General features: G+C 34.3%; 9 protein-coding genes across 11 annotated transcripts in view; 5 read left to right on the top strand and 4 right to left on the bottom strand.

The window, feature by feature from the left end:
- The window catches only part of LOC133850678 (pneumococcal serine-rich repeat protein), a 57,519-nt gene extending 32,120 nt beyond the window's left edge, over window positions 1-25,399 (bottom strand). The window contains exons 1-2 of one of the 3 annotated variants that reach the window (XM_062286830.1): window positions 25,093-25,399; window positions 23,015-23,256 (exon numbers count right to left, since the gene is read on the bottom strand). The gene's annotated coding sequence lies outside the window, so the exon portion shown is untranslated. Of the gene's footprint in view, window positions 1-23,014; window positions 23,373-25,092 lie in introns of all 3 variants that reach the window. The other 2 variants (XM_062286831.1, XM_062286832.1) reach the window with 2 other exon arrangements.
- LOC133844148 (uncharacterized) lies at window positions 5,729-6,408 on the top strand. Its single transcript, XM_062278008.1, has 3 exons — window positions 5,729-5,927; window positions 5,997-6,126; window positions 6,187-6,408. The coding sequence occupies exons 1-3, from the start codon at window positions 5,816-5,818 to the stop codon at window positions 6,296-6,298; spliced, it is 354 nt and encodes a 117-aa protein (XP_062133992.1). The 5' UTR covers window positions 5,729-5,815; the 3' UTR covers window positions 6,299-6,408.
- On the top strand, window positions 6,527-7,083 carry LOC133844815 (venom toxin OcyC11). The gene is made up of 3 exons (XM_062279084.1): window positions 6,527-6,696; window positions 6,755-6,878; window positions 6,943-7,083. The coding sequence occupies exons 1-3, from the start codon at window positions 6,609-6,611 to the stop codon at window positions 7,067-7,069; spliced, it is 339 nt and encodes a 112-aa protein (XP_062135068.1). The 5' UTR covers window positions 6,527-6,608; the 3' UTR covers window positions 7,070-7,083.
- Window positions 7,006-7,663, top strand: LOC133844826 (uncharacterized). The gene is made up of 3 exons (XM_062279095.1): window positions 7,006-7,242; window positions 7,297-7,429; window positions 7,490-7,663. Exons 1-3 carry the CDS (start codon window positions 7,146-7,148, stop codon window positions 7,587-7,589), a joined length of 330 nt encoding a protein of 109 aa, XP_062135079.1. The 5' UTR covers window positions 7,006-7,145; the 3' UTR covers window positions 7,590-7,663.
- Window positions 9,362-10,116, top strand: LOC133844846 (U-scoloptoxin(16)-Er13a-like). The gene is made up of 2 exons (XM_062279115.1): window positions 9,362-9,747; window positions 9,813-10,116. Exons 1-2 carry the CDS (start codon window positions 9,524-9,526, stop codon window positions 9,913-9,915), a joined length of 327 nt encoding a protein of 108 aa, XP_062135099.1. The 5' UTR covers window positions 9,362-9,523; the 3' UTR covers window positions 9,916-10,116.
- Window positions 10,456-11,000, bottom strand: LOC133850811 (uncharacterized). The gene is made up of 3 exons (XM_062287020.1): window positions 10,879-11,000; window positions 10,710-10,824; window positions 10,456-10,651 (listed from the first exon to the last, which is right to left on the bottom strand). The coding sequence occupies exons 1-3, from the start codon at window positions 10,973-10,975 to the stop codon at window positions 10,528-10,530; spliced, it is 336 nt and encodes a 111-aa protein (XP_062143004.1). The 5' UTR covers window positions 10,976-11,000; the 3' UTR covers window positions 10,456-10,527.
- Window positions 11,662-12,416, top strand: LOC133844835 (uncharacterized). Its single transcript, XM_062279106.1, has 2 exons — window positions 11,662-12,039; window positions 12,106-12,416. Exons 1-2 carry the CDS (start codon window positions 11,816-11,818, stop codon window positions 12,206-12,208), a joined length of 327 nt encoding a protein of 108 aa, XP_062135090.1. The 5' UTR covers window positions 11,662-11,815; the 3' UTR covers window positions 12,209-12,416.
- On the bottom strand, window positions 16,031-16,893 carry LOC133850372 (uncharacterized). The gene is made up of 2 exons (XM_062286447.1): window positions 16,508-16,893; window positions 16,031-16,441 (listed from the first exon to the last, which is right to left on the bottom strand). The coding sequence occupies exons 1-2, from the start codon at window positions 16,786-16,788 to the stop codon at window positions 16,306-16,308; spliced, it is 417 nt and encodes a 138-aa protein (XP_062142431.1). The 5' UTR covers window positions 16,789-16,893; the 3' UTR covers window positions 16,031-16,305.
- On the bottom strand, window positions 18,515-19,118 carry LOC133850364 (uncharacterized). Its single transcript, XM_062286433.1, has 2 exons — window positions 18,876-19,118; window positions 18,515-18,808 (listed from the first exon to the last, which is right to left on the bottom strand). Exons 1-2 carry the CDS (start codon window positions 19,088-19,090, stop codon window positions 18,688-18,690), a joined length of 336 nt encoding a protein of 111 aa, XP_062142417.1. The 5' UTR covers window positions 19,091-19,118; the 3' UTR covers window positions 18,515-18,687.
- Window positions 25,400-25,551: the final 152 nt, after the last annotated feature.

Consider the following 25,551-nt stretch of genomic DNA (forward strand, 5'->3'; position numbering starts at 1 on the left):
TTAAAAATTAATTAATTTCTTTTTTGTGGCCGCGCTACGTGGAGTGACTTGAGACATAATCAAGCTGCCGCCCTTTTTCCTTTTTTTATTTTGCTTCTGCTTTTGCTTTCGCTTTTGTCGCTGTCGCTGTCGACGCCTTAAAGTATGCTACACTTTTATCTCTGCCAGCCCGGCTGCCTTTATCCTTGCACGTTGATGAGCCGGGGGAGGAAAGAGAGGGGTTGACTGCGGGTTGCGCACTTGTCTTTTAAATAATTCAACAAGCGCGGTCTTCTGCCAACCAAAATCAACAACAACTGAGGGGAAAAATAACATAAAAAACAACAAAAACAACAACAACAGCTCACCTGTCGTGCGCACCTTTAAATGCCAAGGATAAAGCGCGTGGCAAATGGTTAATACGGATTTTTTTCTTACGTTTATATTCTAACAACAATAAGCTTACGCTTACAGCATTTCAAATTCTGCAAAAATATTTTAATATACTGAATATACTGCAATAAATACCAACCGAGTTAAGCCTATTAGACAAGCATAATGGATTGCCTATAAAATCTTTTTGTGCGAAACTGATGCTGAAATCCTTGTTTAACAATTTAAATAAGCTTTATTTAATTACTCACACAAATAATAATAAAGTGTAGAAAATATATCCTTAAGTTAAGTATTGCAACTTAAGCATAGTATTAGCTGCTGTCTTACCTGAAAGTATAAAGAGAGTGAAATTATTGTATTGTATTAGTTTCTTTTGCTCAAATCGATTAAATAAATGGAATACAATTATACGAAAAATCATAGGTAATAACATAATTACAATTTTCATAAGAGCGGAGAAAAGAAATTTAAATTTAAATTTGGGATCGTAAATTCTTCTTATAGACATTATAAGAAAATAAGAAATATATAAATTTCATATTGAATTTGCTAAGAAATTTTATTTTATACATTTAACGCTCTAAAAAAAAAATTAATTTTTTTGTGTTACATATTAATACTAAACCAAGAAGCGCTATAATAATAATGAATAACTTTAATCAATTCCCAAGGAAAATAAATTTATTTTTAGTCAACAAAAATACTACCAAGAATTAGTTTCTTACTAATTATTGTTGATTATTAAAAATTATTATAATATTGTGATTTTTTATATCGTTCTTCTCATAATTCGCATAATATTTTCGCAATTTAAAACACATTAACTATAAAGGGAAACGTTTTTTTTCCGTCGAAAAGATTAATGCGTAAACATGTGGCAAACCATAAGTAATATTTAATCCAGCTATAAAAACGTTATTTTATAGTCTAGCACCCACAGAGATTTGCCACGTGTTTATTTAATCGAATTATTATTATTGAATATTTGTTGTTTTTCAATGGAACAATTGAGAGAGCACATGCTAGCGATGAACGCGCCATTAGCAAAATTTCGCTGGGGCAACTGTTTAAACTTGTAATTGTAATTCTTACTAAATCATTATTGTGCTTTTGAGTAGCTCTGACACAAAACAGAAACGTTTACAGTGCACCCACAAAGCAAACAATAGAAAACGCAAGAAAAGAAAATGTACAGAAAGAAAAGCAAGAAGGAAGAATACGAGTAGATTACACACAATGCCAGCCAAATGCATTGCCAAAAACAAATTTTAATAACTCAACGTGGCGCTGTCATAAGGCGAACCAGCGACAACAACAACAACAACAAGAGCAACGGCAACGGCAACAAGAAGAAGAACGAGTAACAACCGCAGCAACAATAACAGTTGAGTCAATTTGTGCATTTGAAGGTCACAGTAGTTGTAGTTGTAGTTGTTGTTGCAGTAGTTTTAGTTGTTGCTGCTCCTGCTGTAGTCTTAGTTGTTGTTGCTGCTGCTGCTGTTACTTTTGAGTGCACTAGAAAACAGCGGAAGAAGCGCGCAAACAATGCAAAAAAAAATGGAAGAGGGAGACAGCTGCGTTCAAAGGAAAGTGCGAGAGTGACCGAGTTAGTTGGTTGGATAGCTCTCTTATTGGATTTTTCCCATTTCTTTCATTCCTTCTTTCGTTCCCCCTTCAGCTTTTCAGCATAAAAATCACAGTGAGAATTTTGTTTACTACACTTTATTGTGTTGTTGTCATCGTCGTCGTCGTCGTCGTCGTCGTCGTCTTCGCCGTTGTTGTTTTTACTTGGCTTTGCTTATTTTTCGGTCTATCAAATATTTAGAGAAGCGAAATGTTTTTGAATATTTTATACGATATACAAACACAACGCACAATATAGTAATGTGTATTACAATACACACACTCGCGCTCAGAAATAAATGATGTGTGCATCATGGAAGTAAATTTGCAACATTGCTGTTGCTACCCCATGCGACACAGCTACAATATGTTATTTCCTGAACAATATGCATTAATTAAAATAGTACAAAATGCGTTAAAAATATGGTAATTATTCAATAATATCTGAAATATTAAATATGTACATGTGCCAAATGTAATATAAATTTAATTTAGTAAAAATATGCAATTGTCTTTTTAAATGTATGTTGCACACTTAACACACACCTATTATTGTTCGATAACATTAAAAAATAAATATTATAAATAATTTTTTTTAAAAACATTCAATTGTCTTTTCAAATGTGTGTTGCACATTTAACAATTTTCCAGCAATTTAAAATTTATAAAAGCGTCGTTTAAATATGCCCACAAATACACACATAAACAAATTCAGCTGCACATACACACACACACACACATATGAAGCTGGCCTTTTGCTGCCTTGCGGCCTCAGCTTAGGCGTCATACAAAAATTAAAAGCGCAGAATGTATAATGCGAAATATAAAAAAAAAAACACAACAAGAAAGCGAAATGAAAGAGAGAAGGAAGAAGATCAGAGGGAGGATGGAAGAGGGAAGAGGGATGACGGGTCCAGCGGCAGTCGCCCCCAGGTGAGGTCAGCGAACACAACACAAATGGCAATAAAAATAAAGCATTTCGCTTGTATCTCATTCACTTTGATATGAACTCTAATATCATTGAAATTATAATTATGTGTGTTTTATGTGCGACCATAAAAAAGGAAAGCAGACAACGGCCAACGCAGACAGAGGCCCCGAGCTTGACCAGGTGACTTGCCACACACACACACACATATACATATATACTTTATGTATATAGCATACCATACTTATATGTATGTATGTATGTATATGTATGTGTACATTTGGTCTTACCTTTGGGTCGCTTTGGGGCAACACTGGGAGAGACGCCCACAACATTTTCATTTCGGAAAAGTTGCCATTGTATGTTGACCCTTATATGCTGCCTCTCCCTCTGCCTCTGTCTCTGTCTTCGTCTCTTCCTCCCCCTCATCGACTCCCTTCTAGCCACTATTTGCTCGGCAATTTGTTATTTATGCTATGTTTACGTGTTGATTGCTTATATATGCAAATAAACTTCCATATTATTCCCAGTATCTATATCTATATCTATATATCTCTATCCGTATCGATCCAGTCTGCAAATTTATGCTTCTCAGTTGGCCGCCTCTAAGTTATGGCTGCCAACTCCTTTGCTAGCTACTTTTGGGCCGCATTTGCTGCCTCATTATCTATGTGTAAGCCTAACCAATTTCGTTGGCAATCAATTTGCCTTTAATTAAATCGATTAACATATTCAATAATTCCAAATGCATTGAAATATGATATAAATTGCTTACCCAAAGATATTCTTAGCTTAAATCATATTAAATATTGTAGAAAATAATAGAGAAGCTGCTTAATAATGTTATTTCTCTTTCTATCTTGTTAAACTCAATTTAATTACCTAGTTAATAAATTGATACACTCTTAAATAGTTTATTAAATTATAATTTAATTAAAGTTGTTTTTAAAGCTACCAAGTTAAACTCAATTCAGTTACTTCATTAATGAATTGTTTAAGAAATGATCAAATTTGTTAATATCAAGTTTTCTTACATTTATTATATCATTTTAAACAAATAACTAAACTTGGCCATTGGTGTTATTGCATTTGCTAAACGCCTTTGATTGATTTTTGCCCTCAGCAATTTAATTAACCTTCTTCAGCTCCATTTCTGCCAATTAACAAGCAGGCGAGTGGAATGTGTTTGTGAATGGAATTTTCTTAATGGAATTTCCACCATTAAAGCTATGGAATTTCTAAGAATCTTTGACTGTGGGAAGGAAAGTGCAACTTTAACGAAACCCTTTAAGATATTTCTTTAAATTTATAGAAAATCACAAAAATTTCTATCAATTAAAATGCAGTAAACTATAATTAATCGCTTTAAAGTGTATTTCTTGCCAGTCTTAAACTGTGCATTCCTTCACAATGGTTTTGACTTGGCATTCATTAAACTATTTTCCTTTGTTTATTGGTAGCAGAACATTTTTGGCAACTGCCAAGTGAGAAAAACACAGGGAAAAACAAGCACACATACACACACACACATTGAGTGTTGAGTGTGTGTCTTGTTGGAGGGAATTGCATATATTTCAATCTCAGCTGAGGCCACTCAATTCAATTAATTTCAGCTGGCAAACAATGAAGGCCGTTTCCTAATTGGCCGCATGGCCAAATGTAATCAAGACAGGCCAATGAAGGGAAGTGAACTGAAGTCGTAGTTGGCTGAGCAGATCAACAATGGCAAGCAACAGAAGAGCACAAAACAGCCGAGCAAAATAGATTTACATTTACTTCGGCCCAACACAACTAAACACTCAATAACAACCGAGGCAAATAAACAAAGCAAAGAGTGAGGAGGAGCAGGAGGAAAGAGAAGAGAGCGAGGTAGATGCATCAATTATATGGCCACTAATTTGTCTACATTTGACTTGTTGGGTACCTAAATAATTGCAGACAGCTTCAGCAGGGGGAAAGTGCAAAATGTGGAAGCCAAAGAGAGGAAGAGAGGCAAAGGGAATTCTTGTTTCGAGTGCCAAACACAGCAGCAATCAAAATTCGACAGACAAACACACAAATATTTACATTACCCCCCAAAAGGGAGGAGGAGGGGAGACTTTGCTGCAACGTTGTTTAATCGAATTATGCAACGACAAACGACAACGACAGATGGGCACACACATACACACACACACACACATTGACACATAGACACACATAACGGGATTAACATATTCGATAAATTTATAGCAGAGCAGACAACAACTATGTATGTATCTGTATCTGCCAGTTGTAACTATATCTGTAACTGTCTGTGTCTGCCGCTGCTTTTTAATTAAAATGTGCATATGAAATCGACAGCATACTGTGAATATTATATAGTATATAGTACACTGAGAAAGAAAATCTTTCTAAAATCAATAAAGAAAAACTTTAGTCAAAACGAATTTGAACCAGAAGATAAATTCCTGAACCAGGACTATAATTCTAGAATTATCTTTTACTTTATAATAATCAAAGTATATATATAATATATTCTTAATTCAAAAATTTAAAAATTAATAAATGGAAACTAGACTTGAAAATGACAAAATTTAAACTAGAACTAGAAATTTCAACTCTAGTTTAAACATACACAAATATTAATATTTCTTGATTTACGATTTTTACTTTGTAAGATGCCTTAAATTCTTGTTCACTCACTTAAAAAGAAAAAAATAAAAGTAAACTTCTTCAATTTTGAGAAATTTTCGATCTTAAATTTAAAATTTTTGCTTTTCATGATCGCGAAGTTTTCAAACTCACGTCATTTTTTCTCTCTGTGTATAGCAGGCCTTTTCACTTACAACACGAAGTTCAAGTAAATTGAATCTCTTAGTGAAATTTCCTGAAATACTATATAGTATAATGTCGCCTTTGAATGCTTGCCTCCTGATCCCTGTTGTCGTCGCCTATTTGCTGCTGCTGCTCGACAATCAAGTTTGCGGCGACGCCAACTTTGCCATATTGAATAACAAGAGTTACACTTGCCCCATCGCTATTTGTTTGGTCAGCACACACATTTAACTCTTGCACTTCCTATTTGCAGGCCTGCCGGGCAAGTGTTATATGGAAACGGACAAGGGTCCTTTGATCATTGAAAGCGAGCAGCTTGTGCGTCATCCTCTCAAATGTGAGAACATCTTTTGTGGACGCGAGAGTTGGGCTTTGATTTTCACGTAAGTTGCAAGAGCTAGTCTTAAAAATAAGCTAACCTTTGTTCTCCAATTTTCCATCAGTTGCTCACCAAGAAGTGTGCCCCAAGGTTGTGTAGTTACCGATTATATTGATAGCAATGCTGCCTATCCCGAATGCTGTGAACGCGATTGGGTTTGCAATGACATCGTCTAGATACAAAAGTATCTGTGTTTATCTTACAAATTTTAAGTTAATTAAGAAGTGTTTAATGCATATATAAATTATAAATACAGCAAAGATTTACGATATCATTTTAAAATAAAATAAAAGTTGTAACTTCTTAGATATGAAAATAAAATAAATTTAATTTAATTTTTTTAAATTTATATCTTCTGAAATTTAGAGAAGTTAAAAAACTTGTGATTTGAGATTTAAATCAATCATAGCATATTTTATAAATTTTCTGTTCAACTAAATTCAACATTAAACTTTGTTTTTAATTTTCAATAACCACAAAGTAAAGATGCTGCTGCACATTTTATACATTATTTTAGCTTGTTTGGCACTTGGTTGTGACACAGCCGAATTCATGGGCATTTATCGTGATGACAGTAAGTAACATAAGCAGTTTTATACGAGCGGAAAACGAGCTAATTTCCTGTTAAATAGAATTTCCTGGAAAATGCGCCATTTCAGCAGAACTTGTAATCGATAAGGGAGTCAGCATTAAGGATCCCACACACGAATGTCGTCAAATTGTGTGCGGCTCTCAAAGTATTGCCATATTCCAAAGGTAATTACCAAATTAGGTAACTAATTAATTGGCTAGTTAATACACAAGAGTTTTGCTACTTTAGTTGTGGAGCTATCACTGGACTTCCAGCACATTGTCACTTTGGAGACTACATCAATGCGAATGAACCTTATCCGCATTGCTGCGAACGCAGAGTCATCTGCAATCAAAAGAATCGCACTCGGAAATAACAATTAGCAGGCAGTGTGTAAAAAGTCTATTCTCTATAAGCAAATTACGATACACAACTATAAATTACTTCAACACATGATGTTTGTGCTTAAAGTTGTCATCATCTGGCTGACTTTTGCGTATCTTTGTCGAGCTCAACTGCTGAATTCGCTAAACAATTATGGAGACAATAGTGGGTATTAGATATACTTCACTAAAATTTATAATTATTTTTCATAATTTATAGCCTATCCTGATCGTTGTGTTCTGGATATGGGTAACACTTTGCTGATGCTCAAGTTGGGCGAAATGGTCAAGTTGGATAATCTGCCGTGCACTTCGGTCTTTTGTGCCGGCGATGGCTGGGGCATGTTGCAAACGTAAGTTAACATAAATATATAACATTCCAAATTAATCGTATTAACATATTATATTAATAGCTGTAGCCACGATGCCCCACCTGATGACTGTCGCTATTCCAACTTTGATTGGGATGCCGAGTATCCGAAGTGTTGCAATAGACGTGTTATATGTGATTAGCATTTAAATTTAAAGTTCCATAACGATCCACATCAAACATTTTAGTTTTAAAATAAAGCAATTATAAAGTGTAATCGTAGAAATTCATTGCAAATATACATATTTATTTTATAACAACAGAATAAGTTATTACTCAATACCAATTCACAACTAAAGTGAAATTACCACACAAGTTTGCAACTTATAGATTGCAAAGCTGTGATACTGTAAAATCAAAACAATAGAAAAATTTCAACAACAATATATATGTACATATGTACAGTTTAGTACTATTTAATCAGCAGTGATTACTGCACTCTCGTATAACAGGAATTTTTAATTAAATATGTCTCAAAGCATAGACTAATAATCATATAATCAGAACGACTTCACAAATTCCAGGAATTTCATCTTCACTATCAATGATAACTATCGTTCATTATTAATTGTACAGGGCAGCCACCGATAGTGTTTTCGATAGTACTGCACATCAAATATAGAATACAAATTTTCAAAATTATTTTATAACCCAAAAATGAGCTTTTTATGAGCTTTGATTATCTACGCTGCTTGCAAAATTCCCTCTCTATAATTTGTTTGACCCTTAAACCCAGTTTAGCTAAAAATATCGTCCGGCAACTGTTCGAATCAGTCCGACTTTTGAGTCCAACGCAATAAGATGAAACTTTTCTTAAACGGAATTTTACTGGTATTGCTGGCGATGCTGCTGCTGCCCCAGACTGAGGCGGGAATGGCAAGCGGCTACTTTGCAGATCCCACGTATCCAGGCAAATGTGTTATCAAGCCAAATTTAATCTTAAATCCGGGCCAAATAGCAAAATACCCAGATATGGATTGTGCTCGCATCATTTGCGGAGAAAACAGCTTTGGACAAATACACACGTGAGTATTTAACTTAAAACAAATACACAATGTCGTATTGATGACATATTTTGTATTTAATTTTAAAGATGTGGGGCTGTTGGTGCTCCACCGAATTGCGAAGTGGAGCCGATGTTTCCCAATGCCGACTATCCTAAATGCTGCGAAGTGAAAATTAATTGTAACTGACTCAAAATATAATTCATAATCCAAATACAAGCATATTAAGCAAATGATATTCAAATTAATTTTTAACACTACTTAAAGACTACAGAATAACACATAGAATGTTCTATAGTCGTTTCTTATTATATAAAATAATAAACAATAGCAGTGAAAATGAATTTCAACTAACTCAAAATACAACATTCAAACGGTTAATTATTGATATATAAATGGGAACATATACGGTAAATTAACCCATAAAAAACATATTAAGCAAATGACATGCAAAGTTATATTTAACACCATTTAACAATTAGTTATAACTGATTTGCTTATATCAAAAATTACAGAATATCATATAAAATGCTCTATAGTCTTTGATTAGAAATAAATAAAAACAGCAAAACCAAAAATAAACGTTCTAAATAAATTTAACATGTAATATTATCTTCAAATGAATTTTACAATTTGAAGATTTTTTTTAAAGAGCGAGAATAAAAACATTACTAGGAAGATTATTTGTAAACATAGCAAAATTCCGTTTTATTTATAAAAAAATTGTTCAGTTAAATGGAATAAAATTTACAATCACTCTTAATAAATACGGTTTGCTTAATTTTTCACACTTTTTTATGGTCCACCGAAATTAATGAAATCTTAAAATCCATATTTAATGTCTGTGTCAAATTTGCAGTAAAAAAACTTGAAAGCATTTTAAATACATTAGAATACAAATAAAATATTTATTATATTTTCGCTCGTCACAAACACGTCAACTCTTGGCCTTTCTACGACCTCGGACTATCTAAAAAGTATTCCACTTTTGGTTTTTTACGCTCAGAACATCATCAGCCATCTGTTCGAATCTAAGTGTGAATTAGTCATAGTTTTGTGAGAAGCACAATAATATGAAACAATTCATAAGCGGAATTTTGTTGGTGCTGCTGGCGGCATTGTTGTTGCCCCACACTGAGACAGCTGTGTCGTATAAGTTCGCTGCGGATCCCGCGTATCCCGGCAAATGTGTGATGACGCCGAATCTTATCCTAAATCCTGGCCAAGTTGGCCAACTCCCAGGGCCGACCTGTGCGCGTGTCTTCTGCGAAGACAACGGTAATTTCTCGGCTACCACGTGAGTTCAAGCTTTGAAAGTAACGTATGCAAATGCTGTTGGACTCATCATTTCTTATTTCATAGCTGCCCAAGTGTAGATGCTCCGCCTGGCTGCTATTTGAGTGAACTGAAATTCCCCAATGCCGACTATCCCGAGTGCTGTTACCGTGAAACCATATGCAATTAACTGAAGATCAACAACGACGACAACGACCTAGCCACGCCCTTCCAGCAGCTTCAGTGCGCCCAACAACAGCACTCGGCTATTGCATAGAGTGCATAAAAATAGAATAGCAGCCACTGATTAGTACATAAAGTATGTCAAATTTAAGCGAATGGAAAAAAGTGAGCGAACTTATTATGACACATAAATAAATATTGAGGACTACTTGACAGCAGCTGATGTGTTTATATATATTATGTTATAATATATGCAACATATAATAGTAAAAGCTTGTTTATTACAAATTTCATTCATTTACACTCAGAATTGAATGTTTTAAAAACTATTGATTCGAAAATAGCTAAAAGTTAGAGCTAATCTTAAACACTTTGAGTATAAGCATTTTATAACGCATACGCCATGTAGTACACGCGATCGGTTAGTGGTAAAACTTCAATCAATTCCTACTGGAACTCAATTGAAAATTCTGTTAAACTGTGTTTTGATATTGGCAGTCAAAGTAAACTTTCTGACACACAAATGAAGTACAATTTCCTGAATTTGTATTCATTTATTTCATACAAATTAAGTGATTTTCAAATAGAATTACCGAGCATTATCAAAACTGAGTGATTCTTAGATTTCGCGAAAATCGCCATCTGGACAATGCACTATTCGAGTACAGCATTTGGGGTAATCAGCATCTGGATATTTAAGCTCTCCTATTGTGCAGGGCTCTCGCGTATTCATATTCTGACATCTGTAAACGAAGTCAGTTCTATGAAATATAGTATGTATTTGTAAATAATTAAGCTTACGTTCGAATATATATAACTCCTTCTCTTTCGCAATGAAAAAGCTGACAATCGCGAGTTATAAATTGGCCAATATCTAAAATTGTATTTTCATCTAGAACACATTTGCCGGGATGAGCTTTAAACCTCAAAAATAATAAGTAATCACTGTTTTATATCTCTCAACACGCACCCTCATCGATGTGGGCCATTATTCCAAGTCCTCCATAAACTTCGCTTATATTAAGCACAATTGCCAATAGATAAGCGACTACAAAAGTTGTCCTCATCTTGACAGTTGAAATGTGTTTAGCCTTTAGCTGTATTCGCGCATTCATTTTATACCTAACTCGCGTAATATTATTTCTACGCACTATCATTAGACGATTGCCTATCTAATCGCAACTATTGCTTATGCAATCGATTAATTAGTTCAAGTAAATGCAGTTAAAAATAATAAGCTATTCACAAATAAGAAAAATAAAACGCTGTTTATGATTACTGCAAACTTCAGTAATACATTCAAGAATCAAATAATGAAGTCAAAATAATATAATGATTGTAAACTAGCTAAATAGAATTTATTAAATTTATATTAAAATTTTTATGAAACGAACTTAAGTTGAAGCGAAAAGAAACTTTCCTTGCATTGACTTTATAGATTGAAATAGTCTAGCATATAAATGTATTAAGCTTGTTGACCAAATCGAGTGTTTATTTTCAATTTCAAGACAAAAATAATTACGTAATAATAATATGATGAGAATAATTAGTGGAATTTATGAAAATCATAAAGAAATTCCTGCGAAACGAGTTTAAATTAAAGAAAAAAGAAACTTTTCTTACATTAACTATAAATTAAAACAAAATAGTATATAAATATATTAAGCTTATTGACCAAATCAAGTGTTTATTAACAAACAAATAGAAAGCATTTTAAATACATTAGAATACAAATAAAATATTTATTCTACTTTTGCTCGTCACAAACACGTCAACTCTTGGCCTTTCTACGACCTCGGACTATCTACAAAGTATTCCAGTTTTTGTTTTTTACTCTCAAAACATCATCAGCCATCTGCTCGATTCTGAGTGTGAATCAGTCATAGTTTTGTGAGCAACGCAATAAGATGAAACAATTCATGAGCGGAATTTTGTTGGTGCTGCTGGCGGCGTTGTTGTTGCCCCACACTGAGGCAGCTGTTATGCGTGGCATCTTTGCGGATCCCGCGCATCCCGGCAAATGTGTGGTGAAGCCGAATCTTATCCTTAATCCTGGCCAAGTTGCCCAATACCCAGCGATAACCTGTGCTCGCATCATCTGCGAAGACAACAGTCATGCCCAGATTCACACGTGAGTTCATGCTTTAAGTGAAGAGTATGCAAATTGCTAATTTCAATTGTGATTCTCATTTAATAGCTGCGGAAGTGTAGCTGCTCCACCTGGCTGCCATTTGGGTGAACCGAAATTCCCCCATGCTGACTATCCTAAGTGCTGTCAACGTGAAATCATATGCAATTGACTGAAGATCAACAACAACGACAACGACCTAGACACGCCCTTCCAGCAGCTTCACTGCCCCCAACAACAGCACTCAGCTAATGCGGACAGTGCATAAAAATAGAATAGCTTCCACTGATTAGCAATGTAGTATATAAAGTATGTCAAATTTAGGTGAATGGAACTTATGAGCGAACTTATTATGACAAATAAATAAATATTGAAGACTACTTGACAGCAGCTGATGTTCATTAATATATGCATCTTTTAGTAGTAAAATCTAGTTTATCAACAATTAAGTTATCAGAAAAAGGCAGATTACACTCAGAATTCAATGTTTCAGAAATTATTTTTCGCTAAATAGCTAAAAGTTAGAGCTAATCTTAAACCTTTTGAGTATTTGCATTTTATCACTCATACTCCATGTATTACACATGATCGATTGGGGGTTAAACTTTAATCAATTGCTACTGGAAGTCAATTGAAAATTCTGTCAAACTGTGCTTTGATATTGGTATAAATCTTTAATTTTATAGCACTCAAAGAAAACTTACTGAAAGCAAAATGAAGTAGAATTTCCTAAGTAATCGTACTCTATAAATTTGTATTTATTTATTTCATACAAATTAAATGATTTTAAATTTATTTACCGAGCGTTAACAAAATATAATTCAGCATCTAATTCGCGGAATATTATTTCTACGCACTCATCTCGTAACTAGAACAGATAATTAAGTATTAAAAATATGACGAGACTAATTAGTGGAATTTATGAAAATCATAACGACATTCATATGAAACGAATTTAAATTGAAGGGAAAGAAACTTTCCTTGCATTTAATCCATAAATTGAACTAGTATAGCATACAAATAAATTAAGCTTGTTGACCAAATCAAGTGTTTATTAGCGAGTTCATCAGAGTCAAAGGGAAGTCATAAGTGCATATTTATTGAGTCTAGAATGTCTCACTTGTGGCTATTTTATGGAGTCGAGGCGAACGCGTTCGCTTACTTCAGCATATAAATACTTATTACCAGTCGTAAGCGTGATGGGCTATTTTGTTTATGAGCTCTGCTCTGCTCTCCTCTGTATAGTATATTAATTTTGGCTTGACTTGGCGTGGTCAACTGGCGTTTGTTTATTATTTTTTACGAGTCTTTCGGCTGTTTGCCCGTTGACCCGATTTCTGTTTGTTGGCTATTTTCGTAACATACTTTTGGCATTAAATTTATTGAGCGCTTTTGTCTCGGGACGCTTGCCTAAATAGCGTTATGACTAGCGATATTTGTGTCCAAATCCCCCTTCCCATCATCGGGGACCCAAAAAGCCATCAACAACAATAAGCGTAAAACTGTGACAACAGCAGCAACAACAAACAGCAGCAAACAACAAACAAGCACAACAACACAGAGACGGAAAGATAAAGGGCAGCCATGCTGAAACTGAAACTGAAACAGAAACAGAAACCACACCCACAGCACTAATTGCCCCTCTATATGTCTCTGTGTATGTGTGTGTGTGTGTATCTCTTTGTGTATGTAGTGGTTGGCTGGCTAAATAAAGCTTAGACTGCGTTAAACGTTTCGACCTCGCAAACGCATTTTAAGGCCATTTTATTTTAACTGCATTTTGACCTTATTTCACATGCGATTTGACATTTGCATCGCTTTTGTACCGCACTGCATTGCAGTTAAGTTCTATCAAATTTGATCAGAGGTCAGGCCAAATCAATGCCGAAATCTGCATCCGACTCTGAGGGATTTGCTAAATGAATTACATAAACCCCTCAGCGACCTCACCAACTGACATTGGCAATGGATTATTTGGCAGTTAGAAACAGAGATGGACAGAGCTTTGTGAAGTGTTTTAGATTAAATGCATTCAACTATCGATTCATAAAATTTGTTTACTCCATTGCTATTTATTATGATCATATTATAAAGACAGTAAAGTTTTTGTTACGAGTTATGAAGTTAGACATTGATTTGATTAACGGATACACTAAAGATAAACATTTACTTCTAATATGTATGCATATAATATGGATATGAACTCAACTGAATTTGTACTGCGAAATCAATTAAAACATATTAGAACTTGTTTTTCAAGTTTAAATTTAAAAGGAATTGCGTAATTCTTATAGAGAATATAGATTAGAATACGCATTGATATTGAACGAGCTCTCTGTTGTGATTAGGAAGACCCAAGTTCAATGACATTCAAATTAAGTATACGTATGACGTATACGCAATAAAGTTGTCTGCCAAACCATTTTGTTATTTATTTCTCTACAAGTGGCGCTTTTTTACTACAATTTAATTTGTAAGAGAATAATTTAGCTTAGATGCACATTTTCATTCAAGAATTTCACGATCTCCATCGGGGCAATGTAGAAAACGATTGCAGCATTCGGGAAAATCAGCTTCATGATTCTTAAAGTCTCTTACAGTGCAATTCTCAGGCACAGTAAGAGTATTACAACTGGAAAAGCCACATACATTAATATATTGATAAATATATTTAGTTACATATCGTATGCACTCTGAAAATACGCACCATGCAGTAATTACAACACCATTTCATCGACATTTAAACCGCAGACGATGGCGCGTTGCATTTTGGCCTTTATCCAAAATGGTTTTATCATCCAAAACGCATTTACTGGATAACCCACAAAGTGCTTGATAGATTGATGGATCACCTTAACGATTGATAAGTTCTCTCAATACGCACCATCATGTCTGTAAATTCCCATTGAAAGTTTTCCAAATCTTTCGCTTGTGCTAAAAGCAATTGCCAATAGACAGATGACTAAAATAGTTGCCTTCATCTTGCCAGTTCGAAAAGGTTTACTTGTTCATTTAAGTGTTGCTGTCAATTTATACACCACATCATTTGAAAAGTTTTCTGCTTCATAAAGCTCTTCCTAATCTGTCCATTTCGAAGCCGAATTTAATTCATTACTTTGAATAACAAGTTGGCTCATGTTATGAATTTATTAAACCAGATTTATGATTCGATTCCGAATCTACAATCTTCAATTTTTGTATTTTTTAAGAAAGCTTGGTTATTGCCTTATACTAGGTCAGAGAAATAAATGTGTGATTTAAATCAAGTAAGAAAACTACATTCGAGTGTGCTTCACTGTGAGATACCCGCTACTTATTTTGAATAGAAGCTACCCAGTGCGGTATTACTCTAAAAATATACCGGAGAAATACAAGAATATACCGAAGTCTACATTTAGTAAATTGACAGATACGACAGAAACAAAACTACATAACGGTTTTTTTTTTGCATTTTCCTTTTTGTTACTTGATCTCTTACAATTTGTTTTTCTAAAATGGAACTTATAGATAAGAAAAAACCAAACACTCCGTTAGATTTGTTGCTGTTATTTTAACATTTTTATACAAGTACATAACGCATTGCCTGCTCACTGGATAAGCAATTTTTGAGAATTTGTTGAATTTTATGAAAAGTGAGTTTAATTAAGTTCATTGTTTCAGCGGGTATAAAAATGTTGAGCCTGATATTTTTATAAATCATTAATTTAATCAATTTCGTTTAACCAAATTGACCTTTGTGAACTTCTATAAAGACGGCCCCGTAAACATCACCTGAGCCAAGCTCAATGGATAAAAGACAGATTACTGAAATAGTCACCCTCATCTTCTGACCCCTCATAATTCTAAACAGGCTTAAATACCGCCGTCCCAATGCTCACTAACTTAGACTATCTTCAAAGCTTTCTGTTTCCTCTTCCTCTCCATCTCTCCTCTCTCACTCTTCAGAGTCTTGCTTCATCTGCTATCTGCCCGAAGCGATGTGTGACTTTTTTTCATAGAGGACAAAGCACTAAAGAGCATAAGGTGAAGAGAGTGATTCTAATTTATTTGAAAGCAACGAGCAGTCAAAGCGTTCGTTTATCGCCAGCTGTTGATTATGCGTATGTGATTAGTAAAATGTTTGTAGTGAACGCCTGAGTAAAGGATATTTGATGGACTGCAAGACGACCATAATTGTTTTAATGTTCTGGTTTATTTTTCAAAAATATAGAAGTTATTGAATAAAATTGCTTGAAAGCCTAAACTAACTCGAACATGGATTTAGTTTATTTACAAATCAAAGGATTCACTATCTCCGTCAGGACAATGCACCACAGTATTACAGCAATCCGGAAAACTGGCATTAGGATACTTAGCCTCTCCAAAAGTGCAAGGAGAGCCTTGTGGCAATACAATATTAGGACAACTACAAAAACGACAATTTGATTATCAAAAAAAAATATATTTAATTATATGCCAAGTATTTTCTCACCCGTCTATATGACCAATACCATCCATTAAGCAACTAATTTTCTGACAATGATCGGGCGACCCGTCAACACGATGCTCAAAGGTGAATTTACCATCGATGCACTTATCACGCTGGCAATAACGCGTTATAGAGTTAAAGTTATCTATAATGGTGTTTTCATCGAATACACATGTATTGGGATGAGCATCATCCTTATAATTTCCAACTGAAACAACAGCGGTGCCTTCTCCTGTGCTAATCGCAATTGCCAAAAAACAAATCACTGAAATAGTCACCCTCATCTTGCCACTTTCAAATGGATTTAGTTTCTAATTCAAATGTCGCAGTCAATTTATACTATCTTCTTAGCATTCTAAACTAGAAAGCTTTTCCTCTCGCAGTTTTGCTCAACAGAAAACAAATGTCAGATGGTCCGCAAGTGTGTTCCTTTTTTTCATAGAAAACAAAGCGCTAAGCATGAGCATAAGTCAAATTGAGTGATTTAGTTCATTCGAAAGCAAAGAGCAATCAACGAGTTTTTATATCGCCAGCGAAGCTTATTTGATTAGCGATATGTTTGTTGCTTATCATATTAGCAATTACGCATTATTTTTGACGACCATCTAAAATGGTGTTTGCCTGGGTGAGCATCATCGAGGAAACTTTCTATTGACGTACATGACTTTCTCTAATACTAATTGCCATGCAACAGATCACTAAATAAATCAACCTCATCTTGACTCTTTTAGCATAACTCAAACTATATTCAATGCTTTTTTGTTTTAGAAAGCTCTTCCGCTCTAATCTATTTGACCCTTAGGTTTTTGATATAAAAAAATACGTCGTCTGACATCTGTGCGAATCAGCGTACTTCCTTTGCCTAGAACATACAAGATCCGTGAGCATAAGTCGAAATGAATGTGTGTTAATTAGTTTAAGATCAAATTGATTTGAGTGGGAGAAAACTCTCCAAATTGAAAATTGAAATTGAATTGAAATTCGAAATGTATCAATCGCCGATTAATAGAATAAATTGTGTATGAAAGAATCTGCAACATAATCTGATATATTCTGTACACTGCAATATATTTTGAATGTAATTGTAAATGATATACCAAATATTTTTTTGGTATAGTATTTTAATGGTAAAATTTTAAATTGACCTAAACTATTTAATTCCCATTGTCATTTGGGAAAAGTTTAGTTATTATTTAATAAATTGAAAGTTCAACTGCTGCTAGAAACAAGAGTCTATCATATTCTGCATATTTACTTTCTTCACTTTAATGTTGAGCTCAACTCTAGCATCTTTATAAGAAAGACACCCACACTAATGCACACTCATAAATAATACACCCACACACTCAAACAGTTGTAACTTAAGCCGCAAATTCAAATTGATTTGGTGACCGTGTTGAGTGCATTTAACTGAAACTAATTGAACCTGGTGTCGTCCTACTTATGAGATTTATGACTGTATCACCGAGTGTGAGTGTGTGTGTGTGTATGTTACGAAAGAGCGAGTGTGTGGGTAAACAACTGTTTGTATATACAACCGCAGTGAATTTATGAAGTACTGCTTTAATGAGATGCGTATGCAAATACATTTGCCAGAGCCAAGCTTCGTTGACTTTAATAGAAACCACACGATTAATTAGATGCGAATAGTTAGTGCAAACAATTGTATTCGCTTTGCTAGTCAAAGTTATAAGTTATTCAGTATACTTTATACGCATACGTCACTCAGAAGAACATCAAAAGAAATACGTCGCGAAGAAATCTATACTCCTTACCTTAAGGGTAGTAAAAACTGCTTCAGCTGTTGGATCTTAATTGCTTTGATTGGCAATATGGTATATTTTGTACACTGCGGTATGTTTTAAAAGTATTCGTAAGTTGGCGTATGAAATATGTATTTAAGTATTTTTCGGTATTTCGGTATACGGCACCCAGAAGAACATAAAAAAAATACGTCGCAAGAGATATTTATACTCGCTACCTGAAGGGTAGTAAAAAGTGTTCCAGCTGTTCGATCTTAACTGCTTTGGTTGACAATCCGGTATATTTTGTACACTGCGGTATATTTTGAATGTAGTAGTATTATTTTGGGATTTCCTCGATATTTATTTTTTATTGTAAACTAGTAGCGATCACACTCAACTCTAGCTTTATCACTTGTTTATCATTCACACAAATCCAATTTAAATTTCACTATCTCCGTCGGGACAATGCTGCACTCGGGTGCAACATTTGGGATAATCAGCATCCGGATACTTGAAGTCGCCTAGTTTACAGGGCTCGGCAACAGCAACAACACCACAGCTGCAAATTCGATAGTCAATTTATATGTTTCCAAATATTTATAATTATATTCTATACAAGTACTCACGTGGCAAACTCAACAAAGCTTCCATCGCCACAAGAAATACGGGTGCATTTACGCGTTACAACTTGGCCCTTATCTAAAATAGTGTCGGCATCCACAACACATTTCCCTGGATGAGCATCATCCTTGTAAACTCCAATTGAGACTGCGCCGTAGACTTCAGTTGTGCTTAGCAAAATTGCCAATACACAGATCACAGAAATAGTTGTAGCCCTCATCTTGAAAGTTCGAATCGATTTGGTTGTCAATTGAAATGTCGCAGTCAATTTATACTCGAATGCCAACAAACTTGTCTTTCAAACGCCCTCATCGAACTTGCTTGATGTGATGACTTAACTAGTCAAGCTACTTATTATCACTTTAGCAAAGGCTATTAAATAATTGTTTACATATGCATTCAAATATTTAAATGAACAACACAAAACCGGTTCGATGAACACATCTTCTGAGAACACACAGTCAAACAGAAATCCATGAAATCGCTGATAATGACAGATTTTCAAGCACATTTAAATATATGGATCGTAAAACGAAACTAAATGCAATATGTTAGTTACTGTGTCTGATTAAATTCAGATTAGCGTAGGTAATAAATATTTCTTCATTGCTTCGTGATTAGTTTTGATTTACTGTTAAAAATCTAACTTTCTTCAAATTAAAAATTGTGACAATCTTTTTATTGAATCATATAATTTATCTTATTGTATGTACAGTTTTTTTTACTAAATGACTTAAATGCATTTATTAGATTTTTTTAAGTACACAACTCATTTATTATTATTTTATTATCATTATTGTATGTTATGATTGTCCATTAATACCAGAAACAATCTTTTTGCTTAAATTTGAAATTCGATAGTTTCAAAATGTTAATCTAAATTTAACCAATTCAATAAATTATCTTGTAGTGTATAACACGAATGTATTTGAAATGTCCGTTGGATACATTTTGGTTACTTTGTCGAGCCTCAACCATGAAAAGAAACTACAAAGTAGCCAAAACACAAATTGAAGAAGTGAGAGTTGTGTGCACACACAGAGAAAAAACAGAAAGAAAAAAGAAAATGCAAAAGACCGCAGCAAGTTTTTAGTCGCATGCGAGAAAGCAAAATGGCAGTCTCAGCATAAAAAGTGAATATTACAATTTTAGCATGCCGCAAAGTTTAAGCCTCGACTATGTGAATTTGTGTGTGTGTCTTTGTGTGTGTGTGTGTGTAAACTCATGTACACTGACACACATACAACATTTATAAATTGGCAGGCAGGCAACTTGCTTTTGGGTGACCTCTCATGCCAGTCAGTGTATGAGTGTGTGTGTGTGTGTGTGTTTGGCTGTGTAGTTGTGTAGTTGTGTGTGTGCGTACAAAAGGTGAAGGTAATGTCGGTTGCTGGTCAGGCTACAAATTCGAGCACGAGTTGCTACATAAACTGAAATGAAACTTTGCCAAGGCACGCGCTGAAAATAATAATATCAACCCAAAAAAAAAAAAAAAATACAACAGACAGCCAGAGAAAAAAAAGCACACTCGAATTCAGATTTCCCGGTGTACAGACAAACTAGCATATAATATGTAAAAGGTGCAAAGGAAGCGCCTTAAAATATGCAACAAACAAAATAGTGTACGCAGTGAAATGAAACCTTTAACTGTGGTACACACTCACACTTACACAAAACATAACTTATTCATTGTTTTTCACGCGTTGTCTGTGCCCAGCAGTGCCAAAAATAAAGAAGAAATAACCCACAGAGCACAAAAAACTCACACAGAAAACGAGAACGAAAGAATAAAATGGTCGCCACACTCTGCCGCAATTCACACAGCAAACTCTCACACACACACACTGAAATTGAAATCCTTGCCGCACTTTCCCACAAGAAGATGATGCTTCATTTCATGCCCAAGAGCTACGTTTTTTTTGTCCAACCCAGAGATGAGCTCATTACAAAACATGAGTTACCTTCAAAACTTGCGAGTCTGCATTTTTAAATCGCCTCGATAACAGCTTGTTATCGATAGTAATCACTAGATCACTAGTTGATTATCGTTATTTATTATTAGAGTTGCAGTTTTTTTATTATTATTACAATTAGTTTAAGTTTTTTAAGTTTCCACATTGTCAAACATTATAATTTTTGCAAACATTTTTTTGTGTATAAGTTGATGTGCGGATTTAAAAATCATTTTGCTATCGATAGTAATCACTAGTTGATATTTGTTTTTTTTTAATTAATTTGTATCACAGCTTGGCTTATTTTAAGTTCGCTTAGCTTGTTTTAATTTTCCACATTCTCAAACATTATAACTTTGATGTGTAAATTTATGAGCTGCTTTGTTTATCAATTTGTTATTGATTGTTGATTTTCTGATTATTACTATTAATTATTGTATATTAAAGTATGCTTATTTCTGTTTAAAAAGCGAACAACTATCGATAGCAAAATTAATAAAGTTGAATTTATATATTAAATACTATAAAGCAATGAAGTAAATAAATGAATGTTGTACTTTCCATTTATTTGTTTCTCAATTAGTTTGTTTAATATTCAGATATTTTTAATACTTCGTAATGATTTCATTGACAAAACAATCTTATATTTAAGCAAGGTAAAATCTACACATCTTTATATAACTATAATATCATTAATATCTATATCGAAATACACACTTTCTCAACCTTTCATTTGCTCATATCTGATAAAACTTCCACTTTTCACTTTATAGCTTTGTCATTTTCTTTTTGCCTTCTTCTTCTTTGCAATGCATACACAAAAGTAGTGGCAACAGTTTTATAAATTGAGTTTTTTCCGTTTTTCTTTGTGTGTTTTTTTGCGTTTTTTTTTTTGTAAAACTAGATTAACAAAGCAGCACTTTGAAAAGGTATTCGAGTACTTAAGAGATATTGCTGTTAGCATTAACTAATATTCATGTCAAATCGATAATTGGTCTAACCACAATGCATTCAGACATAAGCTCTTCCAGCTTTTCGGTCATTAATAAATAAATTCTATTAGCCAACAAATGATACAAATGTTCTCTGTCTGCTGCGCACAAAAGTAGGCAACAGTAAAAGCTGCAATTAGGCAATAACCAGTTTACTCAAATGGCCAGTTATTTAGCTCGGTTGTTGTGTTCTGTTGTGTTCCGTTGTACTTCGTTGTGTTGTGTTCTGCTGCCAGCCCAGAGAGAAGTGCTAATTATAGCCAATCCGTGACCATTACACGCCCATTATGCGCCACGCCCCCTCCCCAACAGTGAACACCCTGCTGACTAATGACAATTTTAGCTTGGACTGGCAGAGCTGCGTACAAGGCACAAAATCCAGCAACAAAAACACTAAAACAGTTTATTGACATTTTTCATGGACACGCACATAAGATTTTTATGTGTGCAAACGCATAAAATACACATTTGCATATATACTCAGATTGTTCAAATTCCTTGCAGAAATACTCGCATTATCGAAAATTCTAATTATAAATACAATACATTAAAATTTTGCATTATAGCTGCATTGTAGTATATTATTGATTCATATTAAATAGCACGCAGCGACCCAATTAATATTCCAAATCGAAACTTTTGAAAGGGAGCAAAAATATACAAATTATGATGAAAAGAGGTTTGAATGTTGTACACGTAATACTCTTTAAAAAATAATTAAATAAATAATAAATGCAATTTTAATTTGAGTAAATTATGTTTACTTTAGATACTTCAAATCATAAACCGTTTAAATATTCCCAAATTTTTTAAACAGCTTTTCAAGTTGCAACAAAGTTGCCACATCAAAAAATTTTGCGCCACTTATTCAAATGATCTATGCAAATTGCACTTAATTATGTGTTCATTATGCTTGTTCTTTTGCTAACAAGCATTCATTTTCATTCATGAAATTGTGCTCAAGTTTTTGTTATACCATCTAGTACCAAATTTCCAGAGTTGGCTATAAAAAGCACTTTACCAGGCGCACAAAAGAAAATATTAATGCAAATGTTCATTGAATTAAACGCACATTTATTGATTGCGGTTGAATTCATTTCCATTCTTAATTTAATGCGTAATTTTTTAATGCATTTTTATGGGAATTTAAAAGGTGCATTTTTCAATAAATTATAAAATAAATCAATTTTTGAGACTCACCTTCCACTGAGAACCACCAACGAGATACTGATGCGCCAAAGTTGCAGACGATGGAAGATGAGGAAGCTGCGTGGCAAGCCAGTTGCTGGATGAAGCAGGTACAATTAGCTAGCTTTTCTTTTTTGATTAAAATTACGCTTTTTCCGCTGCTCTATTGTTGTATTTATTGCACTTTTTAATTAGGGCAAAATCAAACTGAACCGAATCGAATCGAAACGAACTGAACTTTCACTTCAATCGCACTGCAATTATTTACAAATAGCTGTGATTACTTTTTCATTGTTATTTTTCGAGAATGTGTGTGGGAAAAAGGAAGGAAAATGAGTGTGGCACGCTCGGTTGCATGTGCAAATATTTGCTATGAAGCGTGTACATATTAAGCTTAATATTTGTGTTCAAACAATAACAGAAATCATCTGCAGCAGCAGCAGCATCAACAGTAACCAAGTTTTAGCCTATCAAAATCCGGCATAGGCAGACAGCAGATTGCGCATACGCCTCGTAGTCGCATGGCAGCAAAAATGCGCTAATGGCATTTCAATAACGCATTGCAACCGCAACAGACCTTTTACACGCACATATTTTTGGAATTCGAAATGCACGAAATACATTAAATATGCAACAGCATCCTTTGAATTATTCAAAAAAACGCAGCTGACACATTCTCTGAGCATTCAAACTGAAATTGTAACTGAAACTGAAAATGAACAAATCGATTTTGCATACTGACTGAATTTTAAGGTCGACTTCCCAGTTTTTGGTAATGAAAAAAGTTTTGCGTCCACTTTTGCCACCAAACTTTCCCAACCAAAATCATCAAAAGGATTTCAACACGTATTTACAAACAAACAAACAACACACAAAAATAAAAAAGTGAAAAAAGAGAATGAGGTAAGTGGTTTAGTTATTTGCATGCAACGCCAACTGTTTACTCAGTTGGCACTCTTGGGCATAAAGCACAAGCCAGACATGAAGTCAAGGCTGCCTTCTACTTATAGCGACAATCATTAGCATCCTTAAGAGAACTTAACAGGAAATATGACTCTGACGTTGAATTATAGTTATGGATTGTGCTATTGGATTTATTTCGAAATTATGAAAATTTTATAGCATACATTTGTGTTCGAATTCAAGGCTTAAATGTCCGAACACAGATCTGTTTTAATAGCGCTGAAATCACACAAGAAATGTGAGCAAATAAAAAGAAAAATCCCCTTTGCTTACTTTGTATTATATGTATGTTGTTTTTAAGCCCTTTTTTATAAGAGAGAAATCTCAACAACAGCTTTTTGTTTTTTAATACGAACTTAACATTATTTTTATGACATTGAAATCGCTGTTGGTGTTCTTCAAACACGATGGGGAAAAACAGCAGAGAGAGAGAGAGAGAAAGCAAGCGAGAGAGAGAAACTTTCGTACCTGTTACATGTCGTTCTGACACTTTCGAGGGGTGCGCTAAACTAGACCTTACTGTTGGTAACAGCCCCTAGTTGCTACGGAATTCAAAGTCGTAAATTGAACACATGCAAATTCGTTGGCATAAAAACAGCCAACAAGAAGGACATCAAAGTTTGTGAACTGGCAAACTTTAGAGGCTAACGTAAATAAATAAAAATAAATAAAGCAAGAAACAAGAATAAAATACAGCAAAAAAAAAAGAAACAGAAACAGATCCATTGAGGGACATACACGCACTTACAAATACTATATATGAATACTATATATGTATATGCTTTGCTGGGGAACATGGCACATAAAAATGTAATACTTTCGCCTGCCGACGACGACGACGACGATGATGATGATGATAATATTTTCTGATATTTTCATTACATTGTTGTACTTTTACGACTGTTATCCTTGAGTGAAGAACTTGCTACACAGGATGCTAAAAACCCAACACTCACACACACACACACACACACAGAATTCAAGCCACACACATACTAAAACAGTCTCACACTCACACACACACGCATGTGCGAGGTGAGCGAGCTTTTTCCACCTAATGTCTAAACCGTTAGTTTTGAGAGACTGCTGCTGCTGCTGGAGAGAAAGAGAATGGGCTGAATTTTCACCTTCGCACTTTGTGTTTTTCTTTCGTTTGCTTTTTTTTTGGTACAATTGAATTTTTTTTTTGAATTAACAATTTTTTTTTGTTTTAATTTTTTTTGTTGGAAACTTGTTTTGCCACTCGAACACTCGAAGAATTCAGCACTGATTAAAAATGATGAATTTTTTATATTTTTAATGCAACTGCCTGGGACAATTGTTAAGTTTTAGTTTTATTTATGAATACAATTTTTTAAATATTTACAAACGCGCCTCGAGCTCATGCACAACACACGAGATGTTGTTCCGTTGCTCGTTGGGATTCAACTGAATGCTAACAAGTACACGACGGCCTAACCACGCACAACTACATCTGCAGTAACCGTATGCGAAAAGCTTTTCGCATGGACCACGAACGCGTGGGTGGCCCAAAAAAAGAGAGAAAGCTCTAGAGATAAGAGAGAGTTTACATTGCAGGTAATTAT

The sequence above is a fragment of the Drosophila sulfurigaster genome, chromosome 2L (genome assembly GCF_023558435.1).
Source record: "Drosophila sulfurigaster albostrigata strain 15112-1811.04 chromosome 2L, ASM2355843v2, whole genome shotgun sequence".
NCBI lineage: Eukaryota > Metazoa > Arthropoda > Insecta > Diptera > Drosophilidae > Drosophila > Drosophila sulfurigaster.